This window comes from Epinephelus lanceolatus, chromosome 22 (assembly GCF_041903045.1).
Source record: "Epinephelus lanceolatus isolate andai-2023 chromosome 22, ASM4190304v1, whole genome shotgun sequence".
NCBI lineage: Eukaryota > Metazoa > Chordata > Actinopteri > Perciformes > Serranidae > Epinephelus > Epinephelus lanceolatus.
This window is the reverse complement of record NC_135755.1, coordinates 5,175,741-5,189,266: the sequence shown is the minus strand read 5'-3', so window position 1 is coordinate 5,189,266 and position 13,526 is coordinate 5,175,741. Positions and strand designations below refer to the sequence as shown.

The 13,526-nt window shown below is 40.8% G+C and overlaps 1 protein-coding gene across 4 annotated transcripts in view; it reads right to left on the bottom strand.

Annotated features, from left to right (window-relative positions):
* LOC117245912 (high affinity immunoglobulin gamma Fc receptor I-like) overlaps window positions 1-13,526 on the bottom strand; it is an 89,464-nt gene that overhangs the window by 40,612 nt on the left and 35,326 nt on the right. The window contains exons 1-9 of one of the 4 annotated variants that reach the window (XM_078163910.1): window positions 5,042-5,078; window positions 4,914-4,937; window positions 4,394-4,657; window positions 2,933-3,178; window positions 2,427-2,588; window positions 2,004-2,036; window positions 1,759-1,827; window positions 1,352-1,420; window positions 498-595 (exon numbers count right to left, since the gene is read on the bottom strand). The exons of 1 other annotated variant lie outside the window; for it this stretch is intronic. In XM_078163910.1, coding sequence (XP_078020036.1) covers window positions 498-595; window positions 1,352-1,420; window positions 1,759-1,827; window positions 2,004-2,036; window positions 2,427-2,588; window positions 2,933-3,178; window positions 4,394-4,657; window positions 4,914-4,937; window positions 5,042-5,072 — 996 coding nt within the window. In that variant the 5' untranslated portion in view covers window positions 5,073-5,078. Of the gene's footprint in view, window positions 1-497; window positions 596-1,351; window positions 1,421-1,758; window positions 1,828-2,003; window positions 2,037-2,426; window positions 2,589-2,932; window positions 3,179-4,393; window positions 4,658-4,913; window positions 4,938-5,041; window positions 5,079-13,526 lie in introns of those variants that run through there. 2 more of the 4 variants (XM_078163912.1, XM_078163911.1) reach the window with 2 other exon arrangements.

Genomic DNA, 13,526 nt, shown 5'->3' with positions numbered 1-13,526 from the left:
CACGGCAGATTCAAGACATTACTTGGCCAGTTAGTACATTCACAACACAAACTGTTGAAAGAACAAATGATATTTACTGTGTGCCAAGAAACAATAACACAAACTGTTATGTGCTCAAGTGAAGTGCTTAACGGCATTAAAAAAAAAAAAAAGGTTTCAAATTAATCAATCAATTTTTGCTTCAAACTTGTTTTGATCTAACACCAGTTTGACCTCAGTCCTGTGTTTGCCTTCTGTACTTGGGTTTCTCTTCACATCCACTGAGTTGAAATACCAATCAGAATGATTTCACTCACCTACGGGCTCTGGCGCTGATTTAACATGTTCAATATTCACCGAAACGTTGCTGACAAGAGCCGACAAGTGCCAGCGGTGCGGGACACAGGGCAACAACTATAGGGCAACAGATGCTCACTAACAAACTGACATTGACTGATGGCAGACAGATGACCTGGTGTGTCAGGGCCTTAAGAGGAAGTAGTTGCTGTAAGTCTTACCTTCTGGACAGTTGTATAGATAGGTTTCTGCTCTGTTGTACTTGAGTCCTTGGCTGCTTTGGGACTCAGGCTCACTGTGGAGCCGGATAATCCTGATTCTGCTTTACAGACAGGGAAGGACACAAGAAATCTGATCATCTAAACAGCAATAATAATTAAATTACCTAAACACTCATGTAATTGTCAGGGCAATCCCTTGTTTCTGTAAAAAACATCCTGATCTTTCATCTGGACAAACACCTTCAGTCAAACTTTCCATTTTCAGCTCCACCACCTCCTTATTTTAGAGAATACTAAAAATGTATCTTTTTCTTTGCTTTTTTTGTGATGTTGGTTAGTGAAGGGTCATTAACTTTTGTTTTTCTTTTTTTATTGCTTTTTCTAAGCATAAAGTTTGATAATGTACTCTAGAAAAGGTCATGCTTTTTTCCACAGTGCTATGTGGATAGTTTTTAAATCCTCCATTTATTTATTTATTCTTTTTTTTTTTAAATACTGAAAATACTTTGATTTTTTTTTTTTGAAAATGTATATGACCATTAGTGGAGTAAGTGACAGCAGAGGTCTCTGTTGGGGTCAAACCCATAAATCATTATTTTAGTCTACATGATGATCTTATACCAGATCAAGATACTGTTGAAATGTTTGTAGCTCTGAGAATATTTTGGAAGCATCAATAAGTATGTGAGCATTTTTTTTTTTTTTTAGAAAATGCATAAAAATTGTCCAAAAACATTTTAATAACATACGAACTCTGGCAACGGACACACAGACAGATGACTTAAAAAGAGCACATTATAAATTATAATACTGACTACTAATACTGACAGACTGAAGCGGTCAGAGCCACTCACGTTTTTCAGCCCGTGGTTTTCTGGTGTGGTTTGACCTGAGGCTCAAATTATCAGCAGTGTCTACAGCGTCTAAAACAAAACACCATGTGTGACACGCTGACAGGATGCAAAAATAATTCACATATAAGTCCTGTGGTTCAGCACGTCTCAACCAACATGTCAACTGCCACTTGCAACATGAGGGACAGCAACAAATAGGTGCTCTTATTGTTACTCTTATTTTCTCCTCGGCTAACCTCATTAAAGTTTTTAAAGTTCCACTTTATCTCTCAGAGTAAGGAGTACTGTATATGTGGGCTTATGAAATGTACCAATGATGACGATATAAGTTATCTGCTATAGTCTTGTGTTCCTCACACAAAAGTTTTTCTTTACATATATATATACATATATAAATATATGTATACCTTTGTCTTCTCTTGGTTTTGTGAAAACGACTGTATATGTCACATCGTCGGCATCATCTGAAGCATTGTCTTCCCAGAAACATAAAACACATTTAGAATGATATTTGATCTCCATTCTTTAGGCACTTTTTTTTACAGAGAAGAACAAGAAGAAAAAAGATCAAAAATTGCACGAAGTAATGCAAATCTGAAGCATAGTTAAAAAAAAATTAAAAGAAAAACTACAATGACAAGCTTGCACTCACCTCTTTGATTGTCCTTAACTGCATGTGATGCTGCTATGGGACAGAAAAGCACCATAGCCAATCAGACAATACAACATACAACTGCATAAAGATGGATAGTAAAGGAGGGAGCAGTGCTTACAAATGAAACATCAATATTAAGTAATTGTCCACCAGGTAAAACAATAAAAACATTTTTGCTCTGAGCTGAGTCTTGCAGAGAAAAGGAGGACCTTCCTCTTAACAAAGCAACCAGCATTCCTCTTGTATGACTTTCATGTTAGTATACTAAGTATAGGAATTATTAGATAAACACCAAACCCAGTGTCTAAAAGGATGCTATGTGCTGTTTAACTTAAATGGCTAGAGTTATTTTTCTCACTTTAGTGTTTCTTTGGGAGTTATTTTACATTCATTATGTTAAAAGTAGAGTATTATCTTTACCTCTGTGTTTCCTAATATAAAGGAAGCCCACCACCACCAGCACCAGGGCCAATATTAAAATGGTGATAGCAATCCACAGCAGGATGGGGACGTGAGGGATGTCGGAGTTATTGGACAGATGGTCTTTATGAGGTGGTGATGAGATGGTAGACCTGGTATTGGCTGTAACATTACAAATCACACTATGTATGGAACTATAATTTTAGATAAAAAAATAAAAAATAAACTTGCAAAGCTGCAAAATATTCATATCTAAACATGCATAAACAGATGTGAATATGAAAGATTTGCAATAGGAAGCTGTCACATGTTAGCCCAGATGGATGTAGAGTTTTTAGCAATTATTTTAGCAGCTGATGGTTTCAACTTATTTGGCCCTGGCAAAACACCTTTCATCTCAAACATAGCAGTGTCATTATAAGTGGTAATCTGCATCTAGCATGCCCATACATATCCTATAGCTACATATTAGCTGTATATTGTTTTGTATCACTGTTATTTCTCACCTCTGACAGCCAGCCAGCTGTCTGGTGATTCTCCAACACCAGAGATGTGACACTTGTAAAGTCCTTCATCAGACTTGGAAACACTGTTGATGGTCAGCTCTGCTGTAGAACTATTCCCCATGAGGAGGCCATCTTTGTAGAAATTAGCTGAGGGGTTGCGGGAAGTTGTCTTGTTTTTGCAGCGCAGAGTCACAGCTTTTCCCTCCATCACAGGAAGAGCAGGACTCTCCAGGATCACACCATCAACTAAACAACAAGTTGTAAATATGAACCATTAGACATTTATTTTATGTACAATACTGCAGTTACATACAATAGATAAAATTGAGGATAGTTTTAATAGGCAAGGAAAAAATACAGACATAACCATAGGCACACATAAGAATGTAGCCTATGGTCTGAATGATAATGCAGTCAATTAAACAAAAATTGAAATATAAAAAGAGACACGCCACGAATAAAGCAGATATAAAATACTGATATATAACAGTGTATCATATGCAAAGTGACAGATATTTACTAAATGTCCCCCAATATATCCCAATGGCATTATTAAAAGTTAACTCACATGCATTGTTTGTTAGAAGGGATCTTTATTATCTTTATCTTTAATATGTGAATATTAATCACTTTCAACCAGATGTAAATGTAAGTAAGTAACTGAACACTGTAACAAATACATCAGCAATTATCTTAAGTGTATGCAAATGTACATCAGCTAACAATAAAAGCTAGATGATTTTTTTAAAAAAAAAATATTAAACATAAATATGGTTAAAATTGATTTAAGACTAACCATTTTATAACTGCTTTTAACTGATCTACAATTTTAAATAAATATTCAAAGTTGGTCGAGACTGTTAAGTATTAAGAGTGTTGCCTTTATTGAGAAAATGGCATTACGAGCAGGTGTTAACACACATCTGTACCATAGTTTTGAGTTTTTTTTCCCCAGGTAAAATTACACAGCAATGTCTTTTTGAAGGTTTAATGGTAACGTAATGCCAGCTGGATTGTATTTTCTATTTATGTAATGAGGAAATGATTTATGTATTTATCTGGTTAGTTGCAAAAACGTTGATGCTGAAAATATCAAGAAATGTATTTCATCTGTTTTCCACCAAAATATCTGATATCGCAACACAGTATCCACTTTTAGTGACTGAATGTTTGACATTTACAACTCTTGAGAATTAAGACTCAAGTGACTCGAATTAAGGGAAAAATCATGGTCATGTGTTTAAACAGAAAAAAGTCCCCTAACCCTGACAAAAGTTCTTATCCAAAAGTAACCACACACAGGACTCAGGATGCTAACCTGTGTCTCTGGTATCAAAGTCTTGCTCCTTGTATCATGCACCCTGACCCACTCGCTGTGGCTTGTGTTATTCATAAATGTAATGTTTTAATAATTAAAAACAAAAAAAAGTTGTTTTAGAAAAGAATAGAACAAAAACATACCAGTGACAGAGATGTTGACACTGTTGCTTCTCTCTCCTCCTTCAGTCTCACACCAGTATTCTCCACTGTCTGCTGGATAGATTTTGTCAATGGTGCAGGAGGACCCTGATGGTGTCCTCTTAATATGACATACCGGATTAAATTCCTGAGTATTACTTACTCCTCTTAAGTGAGTGGGACCAGAAATCTCCACACAGTTAAAAGAGACAGACTCATATTCAAAGTGTTGCAGTCTGTCTGGAGTGATATGAAGAAAAGATGCATCTGAAAGTGAGAAATGTATTGTTTAAAAAAAAACTGTCCTAAATGCACTATGACTGTGACATATAAAAATAAATCAGTGATTTTTTGTTTGTTTTTGTTTGTTTGCTTTAGATACATTCTGGTATTTACTAGCAATTGGGCATCAAGTTGAATTTGAGATCAGGCCCATTTATGACAAAAAGAGAAAGACACCAAATAAAGATATCATAGACATAGAGGTATAATTATCAGGTTGAGGTCTCCCAGGTTGACTCACCAATTTGAATGAATTCCAGCATCACTAGATAAACAAAGGAGCAAAACTGAATATCAGATCCATATACGATTTGTTGTACAAGATATAAAACTCAGAAAAAAAATAATAATCGGAGACTCAGTACTCACACAGTCTGAAGCAGAGAGCTGTGACCTCCATGTTGTCTCGCTGCTGACTGTCTGAGCATCAGACTGAAATACAACTTGTATGTGGGCGAGAACTTCCCCTTCCTGTGCAGTTACTTTCAGATGCTGATGCAAAAGCTGGAGCCATATGACAGGCTCACAATTTCTCAAGTTTGTATTGATGCATTGCTCATATCTCCTTTACACTGAAACAGCTTTCACTTAGGTATTTGATATTATTCAGTTATTCAGTCATTTATTTATTTATTTTTTTATACTAGCCAAAGAAAAAAAATCATTTTCTAACACTGCATTTTTAATGTTAGAGATGGGGAGAAAGTCTGTAGACCTGATTGTTTGGCTCCTGTGTCTCTGGAAACACTGTCTAAGACAGATTTGGTTTGACAATTCTATTTTATCACACAAATATTGGTACAATTCAAATGCAGGATGTGAGGTTGTGGAGGTGAAGGTGGTGGATGACCGTGTAGCAAGTCATAAAGTGTTTGTCAGTGTCAAGGAAGGATCCTCAAATGGCCGAATTTGGAGGATACTATGTCATCGACCCCCGCCAAAGGACTGTTCCAGTGTCAAGGAACCTTCTGAGTTTCACAAAGTCCTTCTTTCAGAGAAATTCGAAGGATGCATGTGTGGATCCTCCGCGGATATAAAATCCCCACAATGCTTTGCACAGTACACGATTTGCTGGAAGTGAGGACGGGGCCTCTTCAATGAAACCTGAGCCAGCGGAGCTCGGCAGGATTTAGATTAATATGTCATTTATTTGGATTAATGTCTCCACGAGTTTTTATCATCCAAGCATGAAAAAAATATTGACAGAAACTTCATAATTTACACTTTCTAATGTGTCCACTGCCGAATAATGAGGTTTTTTTTTTAAATAACGTGATTTAGATAAAACATAACAGTTTTAAATTAATCATACATAGCAGAGAAGAAGACATTGTGAAGAAGGACAAACTTCAATTCAAATAAACACAAGAAGTTTGTGCTCTAATAAAAAACAAAAAAAAAAAGGGATCAGCACTCAGTGAATAATCCTCCTAAGCCCTACGATAAGCTATTATGGCAAGGCTTAACTATATAGACCCGTGAGCAGTGATAACTAACATGTCTTTGGGGTCATCGGGTGGGAACCTCCTTTCACCGGTGTTTCGTCTAGTTAGTCCCACGACACCTCCAGGAGGCTAGACAGTGATCTCTGGCGTCCCAGAGACACTCCCCTAATGCCAGGTCTCACTGCTCCCCACACTAACCGAACAACCTCCTTTACCTTACCTATACTACCACAGAGGAGGTAGACCCAGGGAAGGAAGCCTTGTTAGGCTATCACACTCCCCCGCCGGGTTAGGCTGTACAGTCTACCTCCCCAGGACGAGCCCTCACAACAATGACACCTCCAGGAGGCTGGACAGTGATCTCAGCCCAAACAGCACTGCCAACTTCAACCAAGCCCAGGCTCCGTTTATGCGAGCTCCAGGCAGAAGCAATGCTGATACTACCTTTACTAGCACATTCACCATACTCTATTTCACACGCTACATAGCATAACTACAATGTAAGCTAAAGTTAAAGGAGATAAATGAACTCACAGGATCAGCAAACACACTCACTTTGCAGCATGGTCTCAAACAAAATGGATTCAAATAGGCCACTCCCACACTTAAATAACCTTCCTCTTCCTGGGTTTCCTTCTTACTTACACATGGCTTTCTCAGCCCAAACAGCACTGCCATCTTCAACCAAACCCAGGCTCCATACATGCGAGCTCCAGGCAGAAGCAATGCTGATACTAGCTTTCCTGTCACATTCACCATACTCTATTTCACACACTACATAGCATAACTACAATATAAGCTAAAGTTAAAGGAGCTAACTGGACTTACAGGATCAGCAAGCACACTCACCTTGCCGCATGGCCTCAAACAAAATGGATTCCAATAGGCCACTCCCACACTTAAATACTTCCTCTTCCTGGATTTCTCCTGACAGGAAGTGGATCTCTCCACCTGATCTCAAGGAGTTATGTGCCCTGCTTAGTAGTTCCCCCTGCTGGCCCCCAGCTGACATTATTTCTTCTGTAATAGATAAACTGGCTGCATTTAATTGCTTCATCTGACATTTCCCTCACTGTCTTCCTCAAATTCTGTCCCCGCACTCCGAGTTCCCCCAGGAGTGAGACAGTTGATCTTGCTATGAATCCCCTACATCCCACTTCCACTGGACAAATCCTAGTCTTCCATCCTCGCTGCTCAGCTTCTGCTCCTAAGTCTGCATATCTAAGCTTTTTTCTTTCATAGGCTTCTTCCACTGAGTCTTCCCAAGGAACTGTCAGCTCAATGAAATAAACTATCTGTTGACTCACTGACCACAACACTAAGTCAGGCCTCTGCCTGGTACAGACTATTTCCTGAGGAACAACAGGCTTTCCCCCTAAATCTACTTGCATTTCCCAATCACAAGCACCTTCTAGGCGGCCACACCCTTGCCTCCTCACTAACTTATCCCTTCTGTATTTCTCTCCCTCACGGACAAACTGAATTACTAAGCCCCTATCCTTAACACCTTCTGAATTCACCTGTCTTCGTTTCCCTTCGATGCCTGCAGCTAAACATTTCAACACCTGATTATGTCGCCATGTATATCGGCCTTGTGACAAGCCAACTTTACAGCCTGACAAAATATGCTTTAAAGTTGCGGTACGTGAACACAATGGGCATGATGGGTCCTCATTTACCCACAGTTTTAGGTTCTGGGGGGTTGGTAACACATCGTATGTAGCCCCTACCAGGAATCTAATACGATTCTCCTCCATACTCCACAGGTCCCTCCAACTAAGCTTCCTCTTCTCTACACTTTCCCAATTCAACCACTGTCCCTGTTTAGCCTGGGCCACTACCTTTGCACCCCTTACTATCTCTTCCTGTCTGCGTATCTGTTCTGCAACCAACTTTCTTTTATCTTTGAGGCCTGCTGTATTCCATACCGGTTTACCTGAGCCAAGCCCCAGGCCTCCCCGGCCAAACTGAACATTACCTACAATCTCTGCATGTCTAAGAGCTGCCTCTGCCTCCTGAACTGCCGATCTTGGGTTCCACTTCCTCCCCTTGGTTGGATTTGGAACCACACTCCTAACTACCACGTCCTTACTCCCAGATAACAAGAGCTCTGTCCTGACCTTGGTACATTTAAATTCCTCTGTTAAACTAGATACTGGCAGCTGAAGTATCCCTTTTCCATACAATGCAACACTACTTAGGCACCTAGGAGCGCCCAACCACTTCCTAATGTAGGAGCTAACCGACCTTTCCATTCTCTCCACAACAGATATTGGAATTTCATAAACTGACAATGGCCACATTAACCTAGGATATAGCCCAAATTGCAAACACCACAACTTCAACTTTCCTGGAAGTTCTGATTTATCTATTCTATCCAGTCCTTCAGCCACATCTTTTCTAAATTTCACCACCTGTTCCTTATCATTCAACTCTACATTGTACCACCTACCTAAGCTCTTTACTGACTTTTCCCTAATTGTTGGGATTTCCTCATCATCTATGACAAACTTCCTATCACTTAACTTCCCTCTACATATCGAGATGCTTCTAGATTTACTAGGCTTGATTTTCATGCTGGCCCACTTGAGGTTCTTATTTACCTTCTCTAGTAGCTTCTTTGTACATGGCATTGTTGTGGTCACCAGTGTCATGTCATCCATGTAAGCCCTAACTGGTGGAAGATGCAACCCATTCTGCCGTCTCTCCCCACCTACCACCCACTTAGAAGCCCTGATGATTACTTCCATTGCCATAGTAAATGCTAATGGAGAAATTGTACACCCTGCCATGATGCCTATTTCTAGCCTCTGCCAACCTGTTGTGAAACCTGCTGTACTTAGACACAACCTAATATCCCGAAAATATGCTTTCACTAAGTTAACAACTACCTGTGGCACTCTGAAGTAGTCAAACGCACTCCAAATGAGGCTGTGCGGTACTGAACCAAACGCATTTGCAAGATCTAAAAATATTACATGTAGGTCCCTTTTGTTAATCTTCGCTGCCTGAATCTGGTGCCAGATCATTCTAGTATGCTCTAAACACCCTGAAAAACCTGGTATTCCTGCCTTCTGCACCATGGGATCTATTAAGCTATTCCTTTCTAAGTAGCTAGCTAGTCTCTGCGCTACTACACTAAAGAAAATCTTCCCCTCCACATTCAAGAGAGAAATCATCCGGAACTGGCTAAGGTCCACAGACTCCTTCTCCTTAGGAATGAGGACACCCCCTGCCCTACGCCATGCTCTTGGTATAATTTGTTTTTCCCAAACTATTCTTAGCTGTTTCCACAAAAATTTAAGGGTATCAGGCGCACTTTTATAAACCTGGTAGGGGACTCCATTAGGCCCTGGGGCCGAAGAAGCCTTTGCACGCCTGACCACCTCCTGAACTTCCTTCCACCTAGGTGGCCTGACATCCATCTCATGCTCTATCCCTCCTAATGGAGGGATATCAGGTGGGAAACCTACTATCCTATTCTTCTCCAAATCTGAATACATGTTTCTCAAATATTCTTCAACCTCTAACCTTTCTGCTTTAAGCTGCCCTCCCTTTTCCTGGCTGAACAATCCTTTAACAAACTTAAAAGGGTCCCTGAAAAAACCTGTCCTAGCATATTCCTTCTTCCTCCTCTTTTTCCTGAGATGCTCCGCCCTTCTAAGAACTGCTAGCCTGCTTCTCAACTCCTCTTGCAACACCTTAATTCCCTCCCTTTCTTCTTCTGTAGCCTTTTTCCACTGCTTTCTTAACTGTCTCCTTTTCTTGACTAACTTCTCTATTTCTCTCTGCCGCCTAGACTTACCTGACTGTACCCTCTCACTCCTCTTTCTCTCATGCACACCAAACCTCTCTACACCATATGAATACATTATATCTCCCATCTTTTCTAACCTTTGTATTGCATTTCCTCTAAGCCTACTCAAGATTACTGACAAGTCTCTATTAACTATCTCCCATTCTTTACTGTCATTTGCTCTAGGCCATCTAACTCTAACCTTTTGCTCCATAGTTCTTTCTCTGGCTAGCATACTGGCCTCAGTGTCACCTGCATCCTCTCTTACTACCCCCTCCTCCTCAGTGGCAGCGTTACTGATATCCTGCGAACTGTGGTTTTCTACCTGCCGCTGGACTTCATCCGACTGACTCGACTGACTTCTTAGGAAGTACTGATCAATGCGGCTACTCTGCCCTTTCTTTGCCACACACTTCTTCTTTCCCTGATGAGTTCTGAGGCCTTTCACTGATGTTACTTTCTGCCAGCCGCAAGGACAAACCTGAAGCATCTTGTTCTCAACTATGCTACTTTTGCCCTCTACAGATGCGCTCACCTTGCCCTGAGTGCTGCTAATTCTAGCACTGGTGGATAGGTCCGTGCCCCTATCCTTCACTGAGTCACCAGTCCAAGTCATAGTCGTGTCCTTTCCAATGTCTGTTACCGTGTAATCCACCTGTGAGTCATCTTCCACCCCTGCTCTCGCTGACTCTTGGGGTATTTTCCCTATGTTGGCTGTAGCTAATTTTGGTTGTAATAAGGCTGCTAGGCCTCACCACTGCTACCATGGGTTGCTAACCCATGCCAGCACCGCTGGGGTCTTTTCCCTCCTTGTCAGCTGTCTTTCCAAGCGGTCACATGGTCTTTCCCTTGTTGTCAGCTGCCCTATTCACAGCAGTCACTAGCTGGGCTAGTTCTGAATTCAAATAAACACAAGAAGTTTGTGCTCTAATAAAAAACAAAAAAAAAAAGGGATCAGCACTCAGTGAATAATCCTCCTAAGCCCTACGATAAGCTATTATGGCAAGGCTTAACTATATAGACCCGTGAGCAGTGATAACTAACATGTCTTTGGGGTCATCGGGTGGGAACCTCCTTTCACCGGTGTTTCGTCTAGTTAGTCCCACGACACCTCCAGGAGGCTAGACAGTGATCTCTGGCGTCCCAGAGACACTCCCCTAATGCCAGGTCTCACTGCTCCCCACACTAACCGAACAACCTCCTTTACCTTACCTATACTACCACAGAGGAGGTAGACCCAGGGAAGGAAGCCTTGTTAGGCTATTACACTCCCCCGCCGGGTTAGGCTGTACAGTCTACCTCCCCAGGACGAGCCCTCACAACAATGACACCTCCAGGAGGCTGGACATAATACACAGTACACTGCCACCTGTTCCACATTTTAGACAAATGTTTATAGGAAATGCAAAAAAGTCCTGTCATGCCCCTTGCAGCAAGATAGCAGACCTAACAAATATCTCATGTACACATGAGAAAGACAAAAGAAACATTGTTATTATCACTGATGGCTTTGATTGCAGCTTTATTGTTTTTTACTGGGGATCAATTACCTGGCAACAGGCTCAAAGTTCAAATGTTCACAGATACTCAAAGAGCCTATTTAGACCTGGTATTAACATTTGTTTTGGGTGATCAGATCACAAGTGGACAACGCTAAACACAAGGGTAAACAACCACTAAGACACATTGGCCCTCATTTATCAAATGAACGTACGGCAGAAAACTCTGCACACGACCATTTCCACTCAAAGCTCGGCATTTATCAATTTGGACATGGGCGGACGCTACGATCAAATCTCACGTCAGGTCTCAGCTCGTGTACGCAAGTTTGAGTCAGTGTGGATTTGCAGTGCAGCACAGCAAAACCTGGCTGAGTCTGAAAATAATTATTAAACAAACCTCAAACTTGTCATCTAAGCACAAGCAGCCACATATTCAGTAGACCTCTACATTGTTACTGATAGGCCCTACTAATTTTTTTGGAAAATAATATGATAGGCTAAACAGCCTAAACATGACAACTATACATGTAATAGATAGATCTATACATTATTATACTCTAAAATTTGACATAATACAAACAGAAATCTGTGCCGTTTGATGTGCCGGGACAGCCACATCAAACGGCTATACGGAAGAGACAGGACCTCATTCATCGCTTTTAAAATGTAAAGTATACCTTAAAGCTGTGTAAGTGTTCTACAGTATTTAATCAGTAATGTAATGCAAGTATAGCCTAGGGGCTATTAGCTAATACAGACAATGGACAACATTTAGTCATTTAAACATTTTATTCAGGTCTTTGTTTTAGATTCTCGTTCATTTCTTTTAGCGTGTTATTAACTGCCTCAAGTGTGCTAACAACTTAAAGGGAAATTTCGGTTTATTTCAACCCGTCTCCTATCGTCCTAAATTTGTTTCAAGTGACTAGTGACATAGAAATAATAGTTAGCATGTTAGCTGTTAGCCTAGATACAGCTGTAGCTTCAGACCTGTTAAAACTTAATTGAACGGGCATCCTTTCAAGTGCAAAGTTAGTCCACTAAACAAGCTTTTTCTCCACAAAGACCGCCTCATATCGTTAGGATAAATGTCAGAGAACATATAGAAAACGACATGTAAACGTGTTGTCTTACCTTACCGGTATGCTGCCATGTTTGTTTACCATTTAGCTGAGGCTGCAACCGGTCCATTCCTTGCAACAGAGGTATTCCTCTTCTGTGGGCACTGGGGTACAGCATTCACAGGTAACATTACATCACCAATCTCCAGAGCTTAAGCCTTGCAGCAGCCATTCCTCCTCTGTCGTCCCCTAACGTTACCTGTTGTGCCTCTCTCTCTCTCCTCCTCCATTCTTCAATTTCACAAAGCTCTTCGTCAGTGTAATCTGGCTCAAATAAATAAGGGCGGCCATCGCCTCTTGATATGGAAAGCCTATATACTAACATTCCACATTTAGGTGGTCTTCAGAGTTGTTGTCTTACCTTACCTGTGTGTTTACCATTTACCACTGCTTCCCAAAGCGCGGTCGAAATATCGCGAGAACAAGCAGTGATCTCATACCGTGCCTGAAATCTCACGAGAACAAGCAGCAACAGCTGGAAGGCAGAACCGGACAGTAGCCTGAAAAGTTCATTCATTTATTTTATGAAAGATTTATAGAATAATGGCTGACTTTTTGCCAGACTTCGACTTTGTGGAGGAGGAATTTGATTTTGCAGAGTTTGATGGCCGCCCTTATTTATTTGAGCCAGAATACACTGACAAAGAGCTTTGTGAAATTGAAGAACGGAGGAGGAGAGAGAGAGAGGCGCAACAGGTAACGTTAGAGGACGAGAGAGGAGGAATGGCTGCTGGAAGGCTTTAGCTCTGGAGATTGGTGATGTAACGTTACCTGTGAATGCTGTACCCCAGTGCCCACAGAAGAGGAATACCTCTGTTGCAAGGAATGGGACCGGTTGCAGCCTTAGCTAAATGGTAAACAACAAACATGGCAGCACACCGGTAAGGTAAGACAACACGTTTACATGTCATTTTCTATATGTTCTCTGACATTTATCCTAACGATATGAGGCGGTCTTTGTGGAAAAAAAGCTTGTTTAGTGGACTAACT